Source organism: Podarcis filfolensis (assembly GCF_964270895.1).
Source record: "Podarcis filfolensis genome assembly, chromosome: 3".
Taxonomy (NCBI): domain Eukaryota; kingdom Metazoa; phylum Chordata; class Lepidosauria; order Squamata; family Lacertidae; genus Podarcis; species Podarcis filfolensis.
Window position 1 is genome coordinate 119,839,521 of NC_139606.1, and position 25,195 is coordinate 119,864,715.

At 48.1% G+C, this 25,195-nt stretch overlaps 1 protein-coding gene and 1 long non-coding RNA gene across 8 annotated transcripts in view; one reads left to right on the forward strand and one right to left on the reverse strand.

Moving 5' to 3' along the window:
- The window catches only part of EFR3B (EFR3 homolog B), a 130,829-nt gene extending 105,941 nt beyond the window's left edge, over positions 1–24,888 (reverse strand). Inside the window, exon 1 of one of the 7 annotated variants that reach the window (XM_083605078.1) lies at positions 23,993–24,888. Coding sequence is in view for 4 of the 7 variants with exons in the window: in XM_083605071.1 (XP_083461197.1) it covers positions 6,763–6,823 (61 nt within the window). In the remaining 3 variants the exon portion in view is untranslated. Of the gene's footprint in view, positions 1–6,762; positions 7,247–23,992 lie in introns of those variants that run through there. The other 6 variants (XM_083605075.1, XM_083605077.1, XM_083605076.1 and 3 more) reach the window with 6 other exon arrangements.
- LOC310759236 lies at positions 10,438–11,552 on the forward strand. The gene is made up of 2 exons (XR_014546281.1): positions 10,438–10,556; positions 11,084–11,552. It is a non-coding gene; the product is annotated as an uncharacterized lncRNA (long non-coding RNA).
- Positions 24,889–25,195: the final 307 nt, after the last annotated feature.

A 25,195-nucleotide genomic window follows, 5' to 3' on the forward strand; every position in this document is an offset into this window, starting at 1 on the left:
TTTACCCACTCTGGAAGAATGGCAGATGAAAGTGATGGACTATATGGAATTGGCGGAAATGACTGGCAGAATCCGAGACCAGGGAGAAGAGTCAGTGGAAGAAGATTGGAAGAAATTTAAGGACTATTTACAGAAACATTGCAAAATTAATGAATGTTAAAATGATGTCGGAATGAAATGAAGCGGTTTTAGCAACAATGTTAAAAAGGAGTATGCAAAAATGACTTGTTAATAGATGAAAATATAAGGTTATAATATGTTAAGATAAAGAACTAAGATAAAAACAAAGAGGGAAAGGATTTGCTGAATTATCCATTCGAAATGGAATACAAAAAAGGGAGGTGTGAGGAGGTCAGGGAAACAAGTAAATGAAAGGCAAGACATTGAAAGATGCACTTATTTTTAACCGTTTTTTTCTTTTTTTCTATTCTGTATTTTGTATTATTTGCTTTCTTTTTTCTATTTTCTTATTACCTTTGTAATCTTTTTTTGAAACTTTAATAAAATATCACTTAAAAAAAAACAAAACAAAAACAGAGCACCGCTGAGCATGCACAGAGTGCATTTTCAAAAGCGCCGAGCAAGAACTGTCCGAGCCTTTCCCCTATCGGACCAGACCAAGGGTCCAACTTGCCCCCCATTCCATTCTCAACAGTGGCCACCAGAAACCCACACTAGGAAGCCCCCAGAAGAGCATGGCAGCAACAGCCACCCCATTGAATTTGCCCCTCCAAACTGGTTGTCTGAGATACACTGCCTCTGATCTTGTAAGTTCCATTTTGGCTATCGTAGCCAACAGCCATGGCAGCCCTCTCCTGCTTTTTGAGTTCGCCTGATCCTTCTGTGAAGTCCTCACCCAAATCCATGACCAGTTTTGCTTATGTAGACACTACCCGCTAAAGGCCGGGGGAAAGAGAGTCCATGAGGTTTGTCCCCATTGCAAGTCTTTGTCTGAGTGATTCTGGATGGGTAACAAATTCTAGGGAAATTGAATTGGTCTTCAGGGGGGTGTTTGCAAAATTGCTTACTGCATGGGATATCAATTTTGGGGCCTAAATTACTCCTAGGTGACTTTATCTAGAGGGGATCAGGCGGGATAATGCATGGGTGTAAATCATAAAATCATAGAGTTGGATGGGACACCACTGGTCATCTTGTCCAAACCCTGCAATACAGAAATCTCAACTAAAGCATTCCTGGTAGATGGCTATCCAACTTCTGCTTAAAAACCACCAAGGAAGGAGAGTCCTGAGAGAGTCTGTTCCACCACTGAACAGCTCTCACTGTCAGAAAGTTCTTCCTGATGTTTAGTCTGAATCTCCTTTCTTGGAACTTGAAACCATGGGTTCGAATCCTACCCTCCGGAGCAGGAGAAAACAAGCTTGCTCCATCTTCCATGGGACAGTCCTTGAAATATTGGAAGATGGCTATCCTATCTCCTGGGATGAGGGTGGTGCTGTGGGCTAAACCACAGAGCCTAGGACTTGCCGATCAGAAGGTCGGTGGTTTGAATCCCCATGAAGGGGTGAGCTCCCGTTGCTTGGTCCTGCCAACCTAGCAGTTTGAAAGCACGTCAAAGTGCAAGTAGATAAATAGGTACCGTTCCGGCGGGAAGGTAAACGGCGTTTCCGTGTGCTGCTCTTGTTTGCCAGAAGCGGCTTAGTCATGCTGGCCACATGACTTGGAAGCTGTATGCCGGCTCCCTCGGCCAATAAAGCGAGATGAGCGCCGCAACCCCAGAGTCGTACACGACTGGACCTAATGGTCAGGGGTCCCTTTACCTTTACCTTTTACCCTATCTCCTCTCAGTCTCCTCTTTCCCAGGCTAATGGTACCCAGCTCCTTCAACCATTCCTCATAAGGCTCAGTTTCCAGACCCTTGATTCTTTTGCTCGCCCTCCTCTGCACACCTTCCAGCTTGTCAACATCCTTCTTAAACTGAATCGAAGCAAATTGGAGTGGATTTGGAGTTGAGAAATTAACTGGGGGCAAATGAATGGAAGAGGAACCCGTTTGGGATGACCTGGCAAACAATCAGATCTGGAGCACTTTGGGTGGGAAAGGGGCTGCCTTGCCTTCTAGGACACTTAAAGTCTACCTTTGCATATAAACTGGTACTTGCAAAACTGTTACGCAAATCTGTGCCTCAGCGCCTCGATTTTGGAAGTCCGAGCAAGTAAGACACATACATCCCATTTGCAGTTGCCCACAGCTAAAAATCCAACTGCTTTCCTTTCGCCCGCTTTGGCACTGACTGAACTTTCCCCCAACTCAGTGGTTCTCAAACTTCCCCCCCGCCTTTTCCACACTTTCAGAATGAAAATCTGCTTGCTCCACACCGAATGTTTCATTGATAAGAAATATGTTGTTGTTGTTTAGTCGTTTAGTCGTGTCCGACTCTTCGTGACCCCATGGATCAGGGCACGCCAGGCACTTCTGTCCTCCACTGCCTCCCGCAGTTTGATCAAACTCATGCTGGTAGCTTCAAGAACACCATCCAACCATCTCATCCTCTGTCGTCCCCTTCTCCTTGTGCCCTCCATCTTTCCCAACATCAGGGTCTTTTCCAGGGAGTCTTCTCTTCTCATGAGGTGGCCAAAGTCTTGGAGCCTCAGCTTCAGGATCTGTCCTTCCAGTGAGCACTCAGGGCTGATTTCCTTCAGAATGGAGAGGTTTGATCTTCTTGCAGTCCATGGGACTCTCAAGAGTCTCCTCCAGCACCATAATTCAAAAGCATCAATTCTTCGGCGATCAGCCGAATATATATAAGAAATATATATATATAAGAAATATATTGGGAAGCAAAAAGAAACAGTTCTCACCAGCGCTTGATTTATAACACAGAGCACTACTTTATAATATGCTCATGGGGCATCCAGAAAACATGAAATTATGCAGCTATGTAATCCTTCCCAAAATATAATTAGAAATGAGCCTCTTACATATGTACCTTAAGCAGGTATGCAAACTCACTGAGAGGTTTGAGCTTGCTTTTGCCGGGCAATCTCATTTGTATTAGGTCTAATTTGAGACAAATTCTCCTCTCCTCAGCAATGCAAAGAAACCTTTCTCTTTTCTGATCTGTCATATTTGTCAGAGTCGGACATCCCTGCTCACAGCAATATGTGGTGGAGAACTGTAGAAGAATAGCCAATGCTCTTGAAGAGAGGTGAGGGTACTGTTTCTGGTCGTGTATCCAAAAAAAGAAAAGAAAAATGAAATGAAATTATTTAGGTACTCTACTATGCTGCACTGAAATGTTTAAATGTTTATTTGATTGTCCTGAAATCTTCCCACTGCAATTGCCACCCTCTCCTGCTGCACCAGGAGAACCGCTGTCCTAACTGGAGAGGAGAGGTGCAATGCTGGATAAATATCATCATCATCATCATCATCATCATCATCCAGCACAAGGTTTCTAGGGGGCGAAGGAAATTTAGGAAGCTGTACGACAACCCAGGTGTCACATGCTACTACTGAGGTCCGTGTTTTGTTAGCCCCAAAATGGAAAACGAGCGAGATCCCAGCTAAAGAAGAATGGCAACTTAAACCGACGCACAGCTGGCAGACTTAACGTATAGAATAAGAGAACAAGAAGAATGTACCTTTAAAAAAGACTGGAAAACGCTTACTGAACATATGTGTGAAAATTGTGGCAGCATTAAGATAAATTCAACAGTGTAAATAAGTTTTGATGGATGTAAAGATGGATTACTGAATGGTTTAGTTCATGTCAAATATGCAGGGATGTATGGTATGCAAAATGAACCATAGAAAGAGAAGAAGTCGTTGATTTAAGGATGTTTAAATGAATATTTTGAAATGCAATTTAGAATACACACACACACACACACACACACACACACAGTGGACTCTCTGGTTGTGAAGGTGATCCGTGCGGGATGCACGTTTCCAACCTGCAGTGTTTGCAACCCGCGCCTGTGCATCTGTGCACGCGTGGGTTGCAATTCGGTGCTTCTGCACACGTGCAAAGCGTGATTTAGCGCTTCTGCGCATGTGCGACCGCCGAAACCCAGAAGTAACCCGTTCCGGTACTTCCGGGTTTCGGTGGTCTGCAACCTGAAAAAACACAACCTGAAGCGTCTGTAATCCGAGGTATGACTATATATCATAGAATCATAGAATCATAGAGTTGGAAGAGACCACAAGGGCCATCGAGTCCAACCCCCTGCCAAGCAGGAAACACCATCAGAGCACTCCTGACATATGGTTGTCAAGCCTCTGCTTAAAGACCTCCAAAGAAGGAGACTCCACCACACTCCTTGGCAGCAAATCCCACTGTCGAACAGCTCTTACTGTCAGGAAGTTCTTCCTAATGTTTAGGTGGAATCTTCTTTCTTGTAGTTTGGATCCATTGCTCCGTGTCCGCTTCTCTGGAGCAGCAGAAAACAACCTTTCTCCCTCCTCTATGTGACATCCTTTTATATATTTGAACATGGCTATCATATCACCCCTTAACCTCCTCTTCTCCAGGCTAAACATGCCCAGCTCCCTTAGCCGTTCCTCATAAGGCATCGTTTCCAGGCCTTTGACCATTTTGGTTGCCCTCCTCTGGACACGTTCCAGTTTGTCAGTGTCCTTCTTGAACTGTGGTGCCCAGAACTGGACACAGTATTCCAGGTGAGGTCTGACCAGAGCAGAATACAATGGCACTATTACTTCCCTTGATCTAGATGCTATACTCCTATTGATGCAGCCCAGAATTGCATTGGCTTTTTTAGCTGTCGCGTCACACTGTTGGCTCATGTCAAGTTTGTGGTCAACCAAGACTCCTAGATCCTTTTCACATGTACTGCTCTCAAGCCAGGTGTCACCCATCTTGTATTTGTGCCTCTCATTTTTTTTGCCCAAGTGCAATACTTTACATTTCTCCCTGTTATACACACACACACACACACACACACACACACACACACATATACATATACATACTGCATGATACCAACTTAGACCACTGGTCCATCTAACTCAGTAGTGGGTGGACTGACCGGCAGCTGCTTCCCAAGGTTACAGGCCTTGCCCCAGCCATATCTGCAGATTGAACCAAGGACCTTCTGCATGCAAGACACCTGCTCTGTCATGGCGTCACTGCCTCCCCCTCCTATCTAGAAAATGGCCAAGATGTCCCCATAGCAGGAGAGCTTCCACAGCGGGGAGAGACATGCAGGGGACTTATGGAAGCACAGAGTTGGAAGGGACCCCAACGGTCATCTAGCCCAACCCCCTGCAATGTGCAAGTCTGCATGGGAGTCTCACAATGCAGGAAATCTTAGGGACTCACGTTGCAGGGAAAGAGATTCCGGCTGAATACTACAGCCGAAACAGCTCCGTCCGTCGATTGCGAGGCTATTTAATCTCAGGGACGTGGGTTCGAGTCCCACCTTGGGCCAAAGATTCCTAAACTACAGGGGGTTGGACTGGATGACCCTCGCGGTCCCTTATACGATTCTCTATCAGGAAGAACTTTCTGAGCCGTTGGACAGTGGGACGGAGCCCCTCTGAAAGTCTGTGGACTTTGGAGGCATTTACAGACAAGCTGGATGGCCATCTGCCAGGGAGTCCTACGTTGCAGTGGATTGGACTAGATTAATAATAATAATAATAACAACAACAAATTTTTATTTATACCCCACCCTTCCCGGTTCAGGAAACCGGGCTCAGGGCAGCTAACAACAAATTTAAAACACTTAATTGATGCTACAAAAAAACAGCATAAAATACGGAGAAAGCGTAAATAACAATAAAATCAGAATTGAAAAATCAATTTAGGGGGGAAATCCATCCAATAAACATTAGATGATCCCCAGGGCTAGCTGGCTAAGTTAGTCCTACTTGGGCCAGCGAGGAGACCAGGGGAGAATTAGCTGTGGGATCCCAGAGTGGGTAATCTTCATAAAAAGGGGAGGGGGAGGGAAGGAAGGGGAATAAAAGATCAGGCTAAGTTCAAACTGAAGGCCAGGCGGAATAGCTCTGTCTTACAGGCCCTGTGGAAAGAAGTTAAATCCTGCAGGGCCCTGGTCTCATGGACAGAGCATTCCTCCAGGTCAGAGCCATCACTGAGAAGACCCTGGCCCTGGGGGAGGATAACTTCCTTAGAGCCTGGGACCTGTAACCTATGGTTATTCATGGACCTTAAGGTCCTCTGCGGGTCAGACCAGGGGAGGTGGTCCCATAAATACAAGGGCCCTAAGCCACAAAGGGCTTTAAAGGTCAAAACCAGAACCTTGAACCTGACCCAATACTCCACTGGTAGCCAGTGCAACTGGTAAAACACTGGGTGAATATGCTCCCATGGCAGAGACCCCGTGAGGAGCCTCGCTGCAACATTCTGCACCCGCTGGAGTTTGTGGGACAGTTTCAAGGGCAGCCCCATGTACAGCGAATTACAGTAGTCAAGCCTGGAAATGACCACCGCATGGACCACTGTGCCCAGGTCGGGGCGGGAAAGGTAAGGGACCAATTGCTTAATGCGGCGAAGGTGGGAAAATCTCGCCTTGGCTGTTGCTGTAACCTGCGCCTCCATGGAAAGGGAGGCGTCAAGGATTACAATGATTACTACTGGGGGTCCCTGCCCACTCTACAGTTCTACAGTCTCACTAGTGTCATGCCCAAGTTGATGCAAGGAGCCTGTGTCAGAGACCTGCGACGGAGCCCAAGACCCCTACAGCCCCATAACCCCATCCTCTCGCTCTCTCTTCATTGCATGCTCCCCCGGCGGCCATGCAAGCATCTCGGCTTTACCGTTGCAAATGTGTCGGTCCACGGCCGCCGTGCAATCCACCAGGCCTCTCCGGCAGGCCATGATGCTCCCTCTGGCCTGCAGGCAAAGCAGCTGTGCCTCCTCCTCCTGCTGCCTGCAAGGGGAAGATCTTGCTCTCTGTCAGGCTTGCAAGCTGCCCTGGATAATGAATATGTGGTCCTTCCTTCCTCTCCCTTGCACCTCTCAAAACTGCTGCGCTGTGCCGGAGGGTGGGAGGGGGGAGAGATGATGGTGGGAGCACCAGACACAGCAAACTGGGGCATCAGCAACTCCCAGCCCTCTGCTTCTTCAAGGACTAGATTCTGCTGTTCCAGCTTCTTCTCCTTCCCTTTTCAAGGGCTTCAGTTTACTTCTTGCTTTCTCAGCCAAGGATTTAGTAACCTTCTCATTCTGCCTCATCAGGAATCCAGGCTCTCCGCCCTGCTGGCTTCCTTTTGATCCCTCTCTTCTCTCAGTTACTAGAGGCATCAGTATGGATTCCTCTATCTCTCCTCTCCTTTGTTGAACCCTTGGCTGAAGAGCTGTCAATCAGAGCGAGAGAGGAAATCAGGAGGGAGGAGACATCATTGAAATGAGGGGACCCCTCGCTCGCCAGGGCTGCCGTGTGTTAAAAATTAAATGGAGCCATGCTAAATGGTTTTTTTTGTGCGAATGGGAGGTGTAGGGAAAGCTGGAGGGGAGGGGGTTGCAAGAAGAGCTGCGAGATCACTGGCAGGACACGTGCTCTGCATGCAGAAGGCTCCAGGTTCAACCCTCAATGGCAGGATCTCCATAGGCAGTGTGGCGTTTGTGGGCTAGGACCCGAGAGAGATCAGAGTTCAAATCCGTGGAGTTCAGTGAGTGGCCATGGGCTTGCTGCTGCCTCTCAGCCAAACCTGCCTCGCAGGTAATAATAATAGTAATAGTAATAATAATAATAATAATAATAATAATAATAATAATAATAATAATAAATAATTTATTATTTATACCCCACCCATCTGACTGGGTTTCCACAGCCACTCTGGGCGGCATCCAACAAAGCACTAAAATACAATAGCCTATTAAACATTAAAAGGTTCCCTAAACAGGGCTGCCTTCGGATGTCTTTTAAAGGTTTGGTAGTTATTTTTCTCTTTGACATCTGGTGGGAGGGCGTTCCACAGGGCGGGTGCCACCACCGAGAAGGCCCTCTGCCTGGTTCCCTGTAACTTGGCTTCTTGCAGTGAGGGAACCGCCAGAAGGCCCTCGGAGCTGGACCTCAGTGTCTGGGCTGAACGATGGGGGTGGAGACGCTCCTTCAGGTATATTGGACTGAGGCCGTATTTAATAAAGCAAATCCATTTTCCATTAAGCTTCTACTGGCCTTTGCCAAGGTGCGGTCTTCCTTATTAAAGGGACTTGATGGAAACAAATGAAATGAAAGAGAAACTCTGTGGGAGGCAGTGTGGTGCAGTGGTTAGAGCAGGCATAGGCAAACTTAGCCCTCCAGATGTTTTGGGACTACAGCTCCCATGATCCCTAGCTAACAGGACCAGTGTTCAGGGAATTGTAGTCCCAAAACATCTGGAGGGCAAAGTTTGCCTATGCCTGGGTTAGAGTGTTGGACTAGGACCTGGGAGATCTGGGTTCAAATCCCCACTCAGCCATGAAGCTCACTGGTTTTGATCAGCCTGAGCCTCCTAGGCTAACCTACCTCACAGGGTTGTTGTGAGGATTGAATGAGGATGGGGAGAGCCATATGCACCACTTTGAGCTCCTAGGAGGATAAAAAGGTGGGAAATGCATGGGCTAATTCACAATTAATAGGGCTGGGGAAGATCCCCTCTCTGAAATCCTGGAGAGCGATTGCTGGTCACTACCACAATATTGGCCCACAGTCTGATTCATAGAATAACAGTTGGAAGGGGCACCCAAAGGCCATTTAGCCCAACCCCCTGAAAGCAGGTCAGCGATACAGAATCAGATGGACCAGTGTTTCCTGTGAGGGGTGATCTCAGCCTGACCCCCACGCCTTCCCCTCCAGCCCTCGAATGTTTTGGTGACTGTGTGGAACCCAGTACAACTACCGACTGATTGATTGTGTGACTGCGGTACATTGTTTATTGCTTTCGTTTTATGGATCAGTGGTCTCGTTAGATAGTAAAATTCATGTTAAACTGCTGTTTTAGGGGTTGTTTTTAAAAGTCTGGAACGGATTCATCCGTTTTGCATTCCTTTCAATGGTAAAGCACGCCTTGGCTTTGGAACGCTTTGATTTTGGAACGGACTTCCGGAACGGATTAAGTTTGAGAACCAAGTTACCACTGTATCTATAATACAGATCTTATTACGTGGCACATTAAGGTGTGGAATATCGCCCTGCTGGCAAAACTGGCGAATAAGCTGAAAGTCCAAAGGAGAGAGAAAAAGATTACTTTTGACCTGTTTGGCCTGATTTTATTTCATTTATAAGCAAGGAGGAACATGGCTGAGGACCCCTCTTGGCCCATGAACGAATGTGGCTGATACAGGGACTCTGGGCAATTGAAATCTTTAATTCTTTTCCCTTGGGATAATAGAGTGTACCATGTTTTGTAACCCTGTCTTGCTTAACCATGATACCTATGCTAAAAATAGTTCCTCGCATTCAGATACCGGCAGCTTATTTTGGCTTCCTTTTATGTCTGTATTTCTTCCACATCGATCTATAATTGTGCAAGGACTGAGTACATTTGCCGTCACATCCTGTTTGGTGGTAACACTGCGTTTTGCAAAATTCTGTATGCTGCTTAAAAAAAGAAATCAGTAAAAAATATTTTTTTAAGAAACAAACAAACAAACAATGTGGATCTGAAACGGGGCGCTGTACATAGGTAATGGTAAAGGGACCGCTGACCATTAGGTCCAGTCGTAACCGACTCTGGGGTTGCGACGCTCATCTCGCTTTACTGACCGTCATGTGGCCAGCAGGACTAAGCCGCTTCTGGCGAACCAGAGCAGCGCACGGAAACGCTGTCTACCTTCCCACCAGAGTGGTACCTATTTATCTACTTGCACTTTGACGTGCTTTCGAACTGCTAGGTTGGCAGGAGCAGGGACTGAGCAACGGGAGCTCACCCCGTTGCGGGGATTCGAACCGCCGACCTTCTTATCGGCAAGTCCTAGGCTCTGTGGTTTAACCCACAGCGCCGCCTGCGTCCCGGCGCTGTGCATTGTTGTTGTTGTTTAGTCATGTCCGCCTCTTCGTGATGCCCTGGACCAGAGCATGCCAGGCACTCCTGTCTTCCACTGCCTCCCACAGTTTGGTCAAACTCATGCTGGTAGCTTCGAGAACACTGTCCCACCATCTCGTCCTCTGTCGTCCCCTTCTCCTTGTGCCCTCCATCTCTCCCAACATCAGGGTCTTTTCCAGGGAGTCTTCTCTTCTCATCAGGTGGCCAAAGTCTTGGAGCCTCAGCTTCACGATCTGTCCTTTCGTGCATACATAGATCTAAATTCTAATGGAGAATGCCTTCCCTTCCTCCTGACCTAAGCCCTTTTTGAACATTGTTTGGATTTGTATGTCCAGAAGGCAGTCTCAGTGCCGCTGTGCATGTGCAGGGCCCTTTCCGACAGAGAAGGCAATCAATTGCACTGTAGCAGAAACACCCCCCCCCCCAATCATTCAGTTTGTACAAACTTCACACAAGCTCACACTCACACACTACATACGCTACACTTCTGTTATAAATTCATAGAAAATCAACCATACATCGGATTTGCACTGTTCCACTTTTATTTTACTCCATGAAGGAAGGACTACAAAATGGGGAAGGTTTGACACAAGAAGCGGAGTGGGTCTTTAGGAAGCCAGCATGGTTGAGCCAGTAATTGCAGCTTTGGGAGGTGCAGCCGGCTTGGCAGGGGCCACAATTGCTGTCCCAGTAGCACTGGGAGCAGCAGGCTTCACTGGAGCTGGAATTGCAGCTGGCTCTCTGGCTGCAAAAATGATGTCGGCAGCGGCCATCGCCAATGGTGGAGGAGTAGCAGCTGGGAGCGCTGTTGCCGCGCTTCAGTCAATCGGTGCTGCTGGGCTGTCCACTGCTACCACAGCTGCACTGACAGCTGGTGGAGCACTGCTGGCTGCCATCTTCCCTTAAGAAGACACACATACGCAGAGGCCATATCTACTTGGAAAAGCAGTACTTGGAAGATTATGCTTTGCCGTCAACGGCATAACTCACTTGATTTACCTTCAGTAAAATGTGATTTTAATCAATGCTACGTTATTCCTATTGGCCAAAATGTGCAGCAACAAATAAAGCTTTGAGAGTTTAACAACAACAAAAAAAAGGGGGGAAGGTTTGATACAGGCCAGCCCAGCACACCCACAGGAGCCCTGCCCAGCTGCTATGCCAACCCTGATGGTCCTAGACAGAAGACAATCAAGATCACAAAGAACTTGCATATGGGAGTGGATTCAGCATGGACTGGAACAAAGGACAATGATCAGATCTTCCCTCAGGGGGCAGGAAACTGCCAACTCCCCTTTGTCTCCTGGAAGTGACTCATGGGGAGGGGGAGAAGGGAACCAGCCGGGTGACAGGACACTCAGGTTACCACCACAACTCCTCCCTCAACCCCTCCTTTCTGTAATGTATGCATGATGTTTCTGGGGGTGGGCTTGACCTAGAGGATGGGAATTTCAAAAGTTTTTATAAGGTCTTGCACACCATTTTTCTGGGTCTTTCCTCTCTCCTGCAAGTGAGGGGAACACCCTATTGCAACAGTTCAATAAAGGCCAAGCCTACAGGCTGCTGTTTTGCTCCAAGTTATCCTGGTTGGTGTCTTTGTTTTGTCCAAGGGAGCCCTCAGATTTTTTCGGTAACAGCACACCTTCTGCCGGAAAGCCCAGCGAGGAAAGTTCAGGTGTGAGGTTTCGACGCAGCTAAATTAAATTGAAGGCGACTGCCTGGTCACGCAGGAGGAGCCGCCAGAGAAGCATTTGCAATTGCAAATGAGGCCGTGGAGTTAATTAATAAGGGAAGGGCCTGGAAGGGGGAGCAGCGGTGGCAGCAACAGCAGCAGCAAGGTCACTAAATCGCAAAGCTCAAACCTGGATTAATTCTTTATTAGCAAGGCACAATTTTCACGGACTGCTGGGTTTCAGGCCCAAGAAGCACATGCCCAGTAGGTCCCACTCCTGAAATCCGTTGCTGAGACCAAATGTCCCCAAAGCTAGGGTTGCCATACATCCAGGAATTCCCGGACATGTGCTGTTTTGAAGGTCCTACATGCCCATTCGGGGGGAATTTTACATTTTAAAGCAAATGTCCTGGATGTGGGTTAATAATAATAATAATAATAACAGTGTGCAGGCAGCTCTTGTTCTGGTCCAGGCTCTGGTGAGCTCGGGCTCATCGGCGGTGAAAGGGCTATTGAATGATTGCCCTGAAAAAGCTCAGCAACTTTTTGTGTCTGGATTTTAACCTCTTGAAATATGGCAAACCTACCCAAAGCTGCCTATGTGTGGTGTAGTGGTTAAGAGTGGTAGTCTCGTAATCTGGGGAACCGGGTTCGCGTCTCCGCTCCTCCACATGCAGCTGCTGGGTGACCTTGGGCCAGTCACACTTCTTTGAAGTCTCTCAGCCCCACTCACCTCACAGAGTGTTTGTTGTGGGGGAGGAAGGGAAAGGAGAATGTTAGCCGCTTTGAGACTCCTTAAAGGGAGTGAAAGGCGGGATATCAAATCCAAACTCCTCCTCCTCCTCTTCTTCTTCTTCTTCTTCTTCTTCTTCTTCTTCTTCTTCTTCTTCTTCTTCTTCTTCTTCCTCTCCAGGGCTTCTTCCAAGCAATTGGAGACTATGCCTGCCTGCAACCTGCCTTTGCTCTACCCGTTTCATTCCTCTCTTGGTTCTGAGAGTCAGGGAGGAGAGGGGAGCTGTGGGAATGTTCAGAGATGCAGGAGAGGATATATTGTCTGATTATAGCCTTTCCAACTTGTGTTAACAAGTTCACAACTTAGCAGAGTAACATTACCCCTTTTAAACTCACAGCGGATGCGTTTGCTCAGGCTTGCTAAAGCCTCCATAATAACTGTTCTGGTATTTTTCCCTTATTCCCTCATAAAAGATAAGACATGACACAGTCTTCTACAAAAGTATAAAAAGGTTTACTCACATATCATTCTGTTCACAACAGGACCCCAGAAGGCAAACTTAGCTTAGAAAAGTAACATACACCTGGAAACTATCTCATAAGGAGACAGTCCCTTTGTCCTCTCTTGGTTGGAAGCCAAGAGGGCATCTTTGGCTAAGCAGATGTTGCTTCTTTGATGCATGTAGTTGCAGAGAGAGAGATGGCTGTCCTGCCCTGTGCTTTTGTCATTACCTGCGCAGGTGAGGCCACGCCCACCTCTAGTCACATGCAGAGGAAGTCTGTCCCAGCCCAGAAGGAAACAGGAAGTTTACCTGCTGGCTAGACAAACATTTCTCCCCATGTGTAAACATGTTCACTCTAGGAATGTTGTACTTGACTGCTCTTGTGTTTCACATCCCACAGGAGCCTGTCGCAGCAGGAGGGGGAGACCCCCATGACTTTTCACCAGCCTGACTCATCTCTGCTTCTTGGTCTGCCTCCTCTTCTGCTTCAGCCACAGACTCTCCCAGCTCACTAAGCCCTGTTGCCCCCTTCTGCTTCCAACACCTCCTCTTCCAAGTCTTCTCCCTCTTCTCCCTCTGACCACCCATCGTCATCCCATCTCCAATCCCCAGGCTCTGAGCCTTTTCCCTTGGTGGTTCCCCGTCTGGTTCCTTCCCCCCTTCCTCTTTGTCCAACTAGTCCAGGGGTCAACAAGGTTAACTTTGCCTGGGCCGGTTCACTCCAGCGGAGATCCCTCCGTGGGCCGGATTGCACGCACAATTTCCAACATCTGCATCTGTGCAGACGTGATTTCCAGTGTCAGCGTCTGCACAGATGTGATTTCCGGCACTGCAGAAACGAGTGCCCATGCCACACTGAGCCAGTTTAGCGCAGCACGCGGGGACTCACCAAGCGGGCGGCTTGGCTCGTGGGCCAGTTAAACTACCGCCAAGGGCTGCTTGTGTCCCATGGACCTTAGGTTGTGTTAAGTTGTGGGTGAACATATCGGACGACACAGGGATTCTTCAAACAGCTCTTGTTTATTCACAGGCCCAGAACAGAACTGGGCTGAAGGGTTCAGCCAGCCTGCTTATCTAGAGCTCAACTACAAAGCTACAGTAACAACTTTCTGTAACTATCCAATCACTGAACGTCACTTTCAATTCCTTATTTGCATATGTGGAGCTGAATGAAAACTATCTACAGTATCCCCCTGCAAGGTCCATATAGTTAAAGCTATGGTTTTCCCAGTAGTGATGTATGGAAGTGAGACCTGGACCATAAAGAAGGCTGATCGCCAAAGAATGGATGCTTTTGAATTCTGGTGCTGGAGGAGACTCTTGAGAGTCCCATGGACTGCAAGAAGATCAAACCAATCCATTCTGAAGGAAATCAGCCCCGAGTGCTCATTGGAAGGATAGATCCTGAAGCTTAGGCTCCAAGACTTTGGCCACCTTATGAGAAAAGAAGACTCCCTGGAAAAGACTCTGATGCTGGGAAAGATGTAGGGTACAAGGAGAAGGGGACGACAGGATGAGATGGTTGGACAGTGTTCTTGAAGCTACCAGCATGAATTTGACCAAACTGTGGGAGGCAGTGGAAGACAGGAGTGCCTGGCGTGCTCTGGTCCAGGGGGTCTCGAAGAGTCGGACACGACTAAACGACTAAACAACAACAACATCCCCCTGCTGGCCCAGGGAGAGAACTTCAGTACATAACAGGTTGCCTACCCCAGAACTAGTCCATGATACCAGGCTTGCTTTTCTTTGCTCTGCCATCCTGTCTTCCTTGCAGGCTATTTTGGGTCTTTGTTATTATCTGTCACCATCTCGCAGGGAGAGCGAGCGATAATAATAATAACAAAGGATGGCGCAGGGACTGTGGCACAGGGCTGGCATTACATCTCGCTGGGAGCGTCTCTCATTAGCAGCCCTCAACTCCTCTCTCCTTTCCTCCTGTCTCCTGAGGTCTCTCTTCTCAAACCCCTCTGGCCAGCCGCCCCCTTGCATGGGCTTCAGTTCTCAGCTGCGGATCAACTCCAAGTGCCAAGATCACCCCCTGGGAGATGGTGTTGGCAGCCTGCCAGGATTTGGCACCCGTTAAATCCTTGAGCAGCTGTCAAAGTGCCTGGCAAGGTTGCTCCGAGACAGACAGCGATGCCAGAAAGCTTTCAGGAGGTGCTGAAGCAGGATGGAAGAGCCTGAGGCGGACTGGAGAGAGGAACGAGAAACAGGACAGCAAAATAGGGTTTCTAAAATTATGCATGATGTGGTGGAGAGGAACGTTTTTCTTCCCCTCCCCTAAGACTAGAACTTGTGAACACCCTGTGCTATATTAGAAGCAAAAAAACTTGTTTTGATGAATTGGAAGAGCTGCAAAAAGATTCCACTGAGCACATGGGTTGATAATATGGACGGATTAGCTACATACGAACGAATTGCATGTCGACGCAAATTAAGAATGGATAAATATCAAGACACCTGGAATGAATATTTAAGCGATAAGGCGGATAGTGGGGGGCAGGAGAGAGAGGTGGGGAAATATTGTTAAAAGGGTGCAGTCATAGGTATTTCAGTGTATTTAAATCTGAATGGTCAAATTGTGTTTTTGTTGTTTTTATGGCTTTTGTTGTAGTGTCTTCTGTGGTCGTTGTTTGCATTGAAAAAACGATTAAATAAATTAAAATAAAATAAAAACCAACACCCAGTGATTCAGGACAGAAGACAGAAAGGACTCCTTCACACAGTGGATAGGGAAACTGTGGAACTCACTCCCACAGGAGACAGGGAGTATCCACCTTTTCAGATGGCTTAATAATAATAATAATAATAATAATAATAATAATAATAATAATTTATACCCCACTCTTCCCGGCCAAAGTCGGGCTCAGGGTGGCTAACACCAATAAAATCAAAGTAAAAACATAATGGGGGGTGGGGAGGGAGAGAAAAAAATGGGAAAAACGGGAAACAAACCAATTTAAAATACAGGTTAAAATGCAATTTAAAATGCAGCCTCATTTTAAAATAGCTGATAAATCAAGACCATAAGGGGAGGGAAACATAAGGGCCAGACCGAGTCCAAACCAAAGGCCAGGTGGAACAGCTCTGTCTTGCAGGCCCTGTGGAAAGATGTCAAGTCCCGCAGGGCCCTGGTCTCTTGTGAGAGAGCGTTCCACCTAGTCAGGGCCAGTACTGAAAAGGCCCTGGCCCTAGTTGAGACCAATCTAACCACCTTGTGACCTGGGACCTCCAAAATGTTGTCATTTGTGGACCTTAAGGTCCTCCGCGGGGCATACCAGGAGAGGCGGTCCTGTAGGTACGTGGTTCCTAGGCTGCATAGGGCTTTAAAGGTCAAAACCAGCACCTTAAACCTGACCCTGGACTCCACCGGGAGCCAGTGCAGTTGGTAAAGCACGGGATGAATGTGATCCCACAGTGGGGACCCCGTAAGGAGCCTCGCTGCATCATTCTGCACCAGCTGGAGTTTCTGGGTCAGCTTCAAAGGCAGCCCCACGTAGAGCGAGTTACGATAATCAAGCCTGGAGGTGACCGTGGCATGGAAAAGAGGATTAGACAAATTCATGGAGGAGGAGGGGGCTACCAGTGCTTCTGAATACCAATTACAGGAAACCACAGGAGGGGAGAGTTGCTCTTGTGTTCGAATCCTGCTTGCTGGTTTCACACAGGCACATGTTCAGCCACAATGAGAACAGGATGCTGAACTAGATGGGCCATTGGTCTGATCCAGCCGGCTTTTCTTTTGCTCTTATGAGGGCACATATAAATGGCAGAAGATTTGGGAGTGTCGAGTGCATCGCAAGACATTTTTGCATAACTATGTCAGCTCCTGGTGGAAGCGGAAATCAATCCTCATCTAGCCAGACTGAGAGACAGCGAGGCAAGGCAGGGATCACCCAGCAGCAGACAGCAAGCCAGGGGGGAGAGCCAGGCTCTGCAGGACCATGGAGAGTTCCCAGGGAGGAGAGATGTTATTTTGGAACTCCTGTTTGGCCAAGTGAGCCAACTGAGACTGCAGAAGCTGGGATTGAAAGGTTGAGAAAGGCTGGTGAAAGGGCGAGCAAAATGATCGAGGGGATGGAATGACCCTTCTAGGAAGAAAGACTGCAGTGTTTGGGATTTTTTAGTTTAGAGAAAAGGCAAGTAATGTGGGAATGTTGTAGATACTAGGAGAGGATATATTGATTTAATAGTATCCTTCCACACTCACACTTGTGAGTCAGCGGCAGAGCGACATTCCCCAGTATATAGCAGGAAGCTAGTGGGTAGATTCGTTTGAATCTCTTTACTTAAGCAATCCAATCTGACTTTGTTCAGATTGGGTTCTGTTCCTGATAAGTCCCCTTTTATCCCTCCTAAAAAGAATACAGTGGTACCTCTGGATGTGAACGGGATCCGTTCCGGAGCCCTGTTTGCATCCTGAAGCGAACGCAACCCGCGTCCATGCATGCCGCAATTCGCCGCTTCCGCACATGCCCGTGATGTAATTTTTGAGCGTCTGCGCATGCGCGAGTGGCGAAACCCGGAAGTAATGTGCTCTGTTACTTCCGGGTCGCCACGGAGCGCAACCCGAAAATCCTTAACCTGAAGCTTCTTCAACCCGAGGTATGACCGTAAAGACACAGGAAGCTTCTTTTAAAAGTACAAAGAAGTTTACTCACATTCAGTTCACAGTTGGATCTCTGAAACCCCCCCCCCCAAAAAAAAATCTTTCTTCTCCGTTAGTCCCAGCTTTGGACCCAGAACAGAGCAAGCAGGTCTCTGTGTCTCCAGCTTCCAGCTCAGCCCTCTCACACAAACCACACCAGCTATTGTTCTAATGCCAACACAGAAAGATGCCCACATCAGACCATTGGTCCATTTAACCCCGTATTGTCTGCAGTGGCTGGAAGTGGCCCTTCAGGATTATAAGGAGGAGACTTAGCTCAGTCATATCTAGAGAGGCTACTGGGGATGCTCTACCAGGGAGCTACGGCCCCAAAGCAGAATGGAGAGAAATGTGCTGGGGAACGGCTGTTCTGCTTCTAACCTTTCCCGCTATGCCAACGTCCCGCTCTTCAGCTGCAGTCTTTGTGGAGCAGCGCACAGTGACGCAGAATCTGCCTTTGGGGGACTTCAAAGCTTTAATTAAAACCAGGCTTTTGATCAAATTTCTTCCTCTGATTTCCCTAGAAATTGGGAGAATTCGGGGTTAATGAAAGCTGTTTCAAACATACGTGAGTGCAGAAGAAATTGGATTTTTCTGTCTCTCCCTTCCTCCTCTAGGTAGTGTTGGCGCAGAGTCAATGAGAAGCCCAAGAGAGGTGACCTTCCATGGCAAAACAAATGGATCAAAACAGCTTTCCCCAGCTTGGTGCCCACCAAGTGTTTTGGACTATGAAAGATGCCCTCTTGGTAGTCGCACCACCACTGGAAGTTCTGGTAGCAGTGGCCCAGGAGAGGGCTTCTCTGTGGTGGCCCCGAAGTGATGGAAGTCCCTCCCCGAAGAGGTGTGACTGGCATCACATGGTTTCCATCAAATGTGGAAGATGCTCTTTATTGAGCATTCATCCTGATTTGCATATGTGGACATTAGACCATGTCTGGCCTCCCCTGAGCTTTTGTTCTTATTTGTCTGCAATGGGCTTATAAGGCTATGAAAATTCACCCTGAATATCTTGCAGGTATCTTCCCATTTTCAATCCATCCATCCTACACCTTACATTACATTTTACCATCAATTTCCTCACTACGAAACCTCAATTTTTCCAAAAAGTGGATTTGTTGCATGAGGGTGACACAGAACTAATAATAATAATAATAATAATAATAATAATAATAATAATAATAATAATTCCCCGTCCATCTGACTGGGTTGCCCCAGCCACTCTGGGTGGCTTCCAACATATATAAAAACATAATTAAGCATTAAAAATCTCCCCTATACAGGGCTGCCTTCAGATTTCTTCTAAGGTCATCTCTTTGTCATCTGGTGTATGATATACAGTGGTACCTCGGGTTACATACGCTTCAGGTTACATATGCTTCAGGTTACAGCCTCTGCTAACCCAGAAATAGTGCTTCAGGTTAAGAACTTTGCTTCAGGATAAGAACAGAAATTGTGCTCTGGCGGCCTGGCAGCAGCGGGAGGCCCCATTAGCTAAAGTGGTGCTTCAGGTTAAGAACAGTTTCAGGTTAAGAATGGACCTCCGGAACGAATTAAGTACTTAACCCGAGGTACCACTGTAATCACCTTTTAACTTCTAGTTTTTATCCCTTACCTGTTTTAAGTCTTATGTGTTCATTTAATCCATATGTTGTATCTTATGCTGGCCTGTGACCAAGATAAAGTTTGCTTGTTAGTTAGTTTGTTTGATTGATTGGTGGGAGGGCTTTCCACAGAGTGGGTGCCACCACCGAGAAGCCACCGCTATCAATGGCTTCTAGCCACAGGGCTTTGGCTTTGCCTGCAAAGTTGAAGGCAGCCATGTTTCTGAATCCCAGTTGCTGTGAACCACAAAGAAGGGAGAGGGGTCTTGTGCTCAGATCCTGCTTCCTGGTTTCCCCTTGAGTAGGGTTACCAGACGTCCCCGTTTCCCAGAGACAGTCCCCGGATTTGCTAATAAGTCCCCGGACAAATTCCATCCCTGGATTTCATCTAATGTCCCCGGGAATCGCAGCAGTGGCAGTCTCAGCAGCCCGGAGCAGTTGGCTCTGGCTGGCTTCAGGAGCTGCTGGGAAGTCCCCATAGTATGGTGGTGCAGGGGCTCCAAGATGCAGCTTCTGGGCTGCCTCCACCTTCCCTGACCCCAGCAACTAAGCTGGGAAGGGAGGCTTCACGCTGCCTATCTGTTTTTTTTTTAATAAGATTTTTATTAAGATTTTTATATTACAAAAAATAAAGACAAACAGAAAAAAAAATATTTCCATCACATTATTTTTTATTTACTTGTTTCTTGGACCTCCTCATACCTCTCTTTTTTGTATTCCAATTCAATTTATTAGCTCAGCAATTTGTTTCCCTCTTTATTCTACCCAAATCTTTATTCTTAAATTATTGTGATCTTGAAATTTTACTTTTATAAACCCATTTTTTCATATTCTTTTAACCCATTACAGCTAGAAACCTCTTAATTTTAATCCAACATTATTCTAAAGTTCATTAATTTTACAATATCTCTGTAAATAATCTTTAAATTTCTTCCAATCTTCTTCCACTGACTCTTCCCCCTGATCTCGGATCCTGCCGGTCATTTCTGCCAATTCCATATAGTCCATCACCACACTGCCTATCTGAGCTTACGTGCAAGCAGGAGGGGGCAGGGATCTCTCAGTTAGGCAACGGAAAGCCTCCCTTCCCAGCTGAGGAATCCCTGCCCCTCCTGCTTGCACGCAAGTAGGAATGGGATTGGGGCTGCTCCGATGAGAAGGGAGGCAACGCGCTGCCCGAGCCTCACGGCCACTGCTGCTCTAGGCCCTCCTTCTCCGCCTTCCATGCCTGACCCACCGCACACCACTTCCACCACCATCACCACCACCACCGAGGAACCAACAACCCAGGGGCTACCCAGGCTCATGGAGAAAGGAGATAGAGGCCTCGGAGGAAGGGGAAACATGGCGGTTGAGGTCAAGGCGGCGGCCGCCCTTCTGCCACCGCCATCGCTGCAGCATCAACGTCCCGAATGTGTAGTATTTATTTATTTATTTATTTATTTATTTATTTAAAGTGTCCCCGGATTCTTTGGAAAAAATCTGGTAACCTTAACACATGGGGCATCTGGTCGACTGCTGTGAGACCAAGATGCTTGACAAGGTGGACCACTGGCCTGATCAGGGCCAGATTTCAGTTTGATGAGGCCCTAAAGCTCCTGAAGGTAATGGGGCCCTTTCTATGTCCAGCTGTCCTTTGCCAACAACAAATTGTCGCTGTTTTTGTGTGTGTTGAATATATGCTATATATGGTAACTGATGAACCTCATAGGTATCTCAAGCCATTTGCACATAACAAAATATGTATTTTATCAAAGTAATTGATATCGAAAGGAGCAAACCAGTGATATTTGAGGGAGCAGGCGAGCAGGCAGGGCCCATGACTTACATCACAGGAGCCTACACAACACAAAACACTGTTGCTGTAGGTAGGTTTTATTTTATTTTTTATTTTGGAAATGTACATCCAGTGTTTTTTTCCTTTAATTTTTTTTGGGCCCCCCAAGAGAGTGGGGCCCTAAGCTATAGCTGGTTTAGCTTATACAGTGGTACCTTGGGTTACAGACAGTTCAGGTTACAGATGCTTCAGGTTACAGACTCCGCTAACCCAGAAATATTTAGTTCCTCAGGTTAAGAACTTTGCTTCAGGATGAGAACAGAAATCGTGCAGCGGCGGCACGGCGGCAGCAGGAGGCCCCATTAGCTAAAGTGGTGCTTCAGGTTAAGAACAGTTTCAGGTTAAGAATGGACCTCCAGAACGAATTAAGTTCTTAACCCGAGGTACCACTGTATGTAAATCTAGCACTGGGCCTAATCCAGCAGCCGCATCTTATATTCTCACTATAACTGCACTGGTTTGCATTTTAATTCCTCCCACAAAATTACTGGCAGTCTGGGGGCGCCCTGGATGCTATATTAATCTGTTCTGCAATCAGATGCATTTTTTATAATACCTGTATCAGTGTTTATTACTTGGGCTAAAGATAGATGATCACAATAAGTGACAAAACATGATTGTCCCACCGTGTATTATTATTATCCTCACCAAAGGTTCAAAATAGATCTTGGCAGCTGCAGAACTTGGAACGGCAAGCTGTGCACTGCATGGTGCCTGGGTGTTTGCGAGCTCAGATTTATATGCAAGTGCGAAAGAGAAGAGGCATCTGCTCCTCTTGCCTGCCCACACGTCCCGTCCCTGGCAGAGGCTCAACTACGGGGCAGGAGCGGAGCGATAAAGAAAGGCAATAAGAGAAACCTCCCACAAATACTTTCATGTTTTTGTCTCCAGGAGGCAAGAATTGGGACAAGATTGGAGGAGCTGTAAAGCAGAGGTTAGGTGGCCATCTGTCATGAATGGTCTAGCTGAGATTACTGCATTGCAGGGGATTGGCGTAGATGACTCTGGGGGTCCCTTCCGACCAGTGCTGGTTTTACGTATAAGCTAAACAAGCTGTAGCTTAGGGCTCCACTCTCTTGAAGGTAAAAGACGTCTGCTTCTTGGGAGAAAAGCGATGGCAAACCTAGACAGCATCTTAAAAAGCAGAGACATCACCTTGCCAACAAAGGTCCGTATAGTAAAAGCTATGGTTTTCCCAGTAGTGATGTATGGAAGTGAGAGCCAGTGGCGTAGCGTGGGGGGTGCAGGGGGGGCCGGCCGCACCGGGCGCAACATCTGGGGGTTAGGGTTAGGGGGCGCAAATCCATGGGTTAGGGGGCGCAAATTACTTGCCTTGCCCTGGGTGCTGACAACCCACGCTACGCCTCTGGTGAGAGCTGGACCATAAAGAAGGCTGATCGCCGAAGAATGGATGCTTTTGAATTCTGGTGCTCTCCTGCCTTCCTCCTTTAACCCACCACAGCAACCTTGCAGGGTAGGCCAGGCGGAGAGGCAGGACTAGCCCCAAAGTCACACCCACTGAGATTCATAACGGCTGAGTGGGCAGATTTGAACTCTGGTCTCCCAGGTCTGACACTCTAACAACTACACTGTACTGGCTCTCTCCTTAAAACTTCTTAAAAATATTAGCCCAAAGCCAGGATCAATACGGAAGTCTTTAAAAAAGGTAAAGGGACCCCTGACCATTAGGTCCAGTCGTGAGCGACTCTGGGGTTGTGGCGCTCATCTTGCTTTACTGGCCGAAGGAGCTGGTGTTTGTCCACAGACAGCTTCCAGGTCATGTGGCCAGCATGACTAAGCCACTTCTGGCAGACCAAAGCTGCGCACAATCTCTGCTGACAAAACACTCTGAGTTGCACCCCGGGGGGCATCACTTGTGCATGCTATTACACGTGCACCCCCCCAACCTGGCCAGGCCGAATTGGCCCGCCACCCCCATCCACCCACTGAGGGGGGGGGGTCTGGGGTCTTCCTTGAAAATATGGGGGGGGCATGCTCACTTTCAGGAGGGCCCAGATGGTGCACCTGTTGCTAACATTCGTCCCAAGAAAACCAAACTTGGATAAGCATATATCTCTGTGTCTTCAACTTCCAGGTCTGTTCACCCCCCAGAACTCTGGCTCTTGTTCTTCAACCTAGCAGGTAGACAAGGGTGTGTGTGGAGTCCCCATTATCCTGGAGGTCCCCATCACTCTTGTGACCTGGTTCATCCTTTTGAGACGTTGATGAGGACACTTAAGTGGCCAGGGAAGGTCTTTGTCTTACAAAGCAACTCGTCTGACTAGTTCAGCAATAGAATCCTCTTTTAGATTCTCTCCCTCGCTGGGTACAGGACCCCAAGGATTGGTCCCTGAGCATCATCCAGCCCGACCAGCGAAACTCACAACACTACATAACAAATTTCTCTTGGCGGTGTACAGAAAACTAAAGCAAACAACTTGTACGACAGCAAACATTGCAAAACTACTCTGATATAAAAATGCACAGGTGGCAGAGGACGAGATGGTTGGACAGTGTTCTCGAAGCTACCAGCATGAGTTTGACCAAACTGCGGGAGGCAGTGGAAGACAGGAGTGCCTGGCGTGCTCTGGTCCAGGGGGCCACGAAGAGTCGGACATGGCTAAACGACTAAACAATAACAACATAAAAATGCTCCATTGATACAAAGGTCAGTAATCCATATAAAAGAAGTGTCAGTTCCTTCTCCTCCAGGGGTTGGTCTAAATGACCCTTGGGATTCCTCCCAACTCTACAATTCCTTCTGACACACCTTCCCCTTCTACCCATCCACCTGGGCTCTCATCCAGGGCCCAAGCAAAATCACAAATTACCCGCAGACATTCCACAAAGAGGAAGGTTCCTTGAACCTGTGGACGTCGCCTTGGTCTCTCTGTGAATCTTTCACACAGAAAGAGACCCAGGAAGTCAATCCAATGCATTGATCGCCACCATGACTCTCCCCTCAGTTTCAGAGTCCGCTGCCCTGGCCTCCAGCAGCCACCAGGTCCACCCTCTTCTCCTTACCTGCCATTGTTGGATTCAGGATGGACTCCTGCTGTTGCCTTGTGGGAGAGATCTCGCCCTGCTCTGCTTCAGAGACCTTCTGGGAAGCCAAATCCTGGAAAGCTCAGATGGCAAAGCTGGCAGAAGGCGGCAGCTTGCTCTGTTTCAACAAGTTGCTCGGAAAACCTGGACTGCTTTCTCTCTTCAACTCGCTCCTCAAGTCTGCCAGGCTGCTCTGGGGACTTGTTTGTGGACTGCAGCACCCATCTGCCTCCGATCTAGCTGGGCACACCCGGCTCCCATCTGCTTTGCCCTGGAGGACCAGGGCAAAATGCCACCTGGTTCAGTGGCAGGCCAGACCTGTGTCCTGCACTGCTGAGGGGTCAAACACTTCTCCTTTGGCACTAGGGAGATCCAGAAGAACAAGATGCCACGTGCAAAAGTCTGGGCTGCAGAGGTGGGAGGTCTCTTGGGCCCACGGCAGTGTGCATGCCACCGTGCCCAGCTGGGAGGCGGCTGGTGGACGGAGTTCCTTTGTCAAGCCACGTTCCTCCCTAGACTCCCGACACCCACCTGCTTCCTCGTGGGCTGCCCACTGCTGTTTCCATGGACACGGGTAGCAGCAGCTGTCAGTGCCAGCAGGGTCTCGGCGACGCGAGGAACCCAGTCATCCGAGCAGTGAATCCACAGCGGAAGGCCGTCTCCCGCAGGCTCGGATTCTGCTCCGCAGGGGGAGAGAGGGGTTCAACGGCAGCAGGTCATGTCCCCTGCTTCATCTGCCGGTGATGGAGAAAAGAGAGGCATGCAAACACACGCACCAGGAGTAAACTTTTGGGAAAGGTGAGTCAGCTCTGATTCCTCCAGGCCGGCTGCCTCCCTTGCTCAGAGAAAAAATGGAAGAGGCAGGCAGAGCATCCGAGATATCGAATGCAGGTTTATTCTTAGAACAAGGGGACGTCGAAGACATGCTGTCAGCCAACGCTCTCCAGCTGTCCCCGTGGGTGGCGTGACGTTGGAGGTATTTGGAAGCAAAAGAAGGAGAGATAGAGAGGTGGCGTTTTGGACTCGGGCTCCTCTGTTTTAGGCAAGGGCCATAGCTCAGTGGTAGGGCATCTGCTTGGCAGGCGGAAGGTACTCTTGCCTGAGAACCTGGAGGGCTGCTGCCAGTCTGGGTTGACAGTACTAAGCTAAAGGGACTAGTGGTCAGTTTAAGCTGCTGTCAGT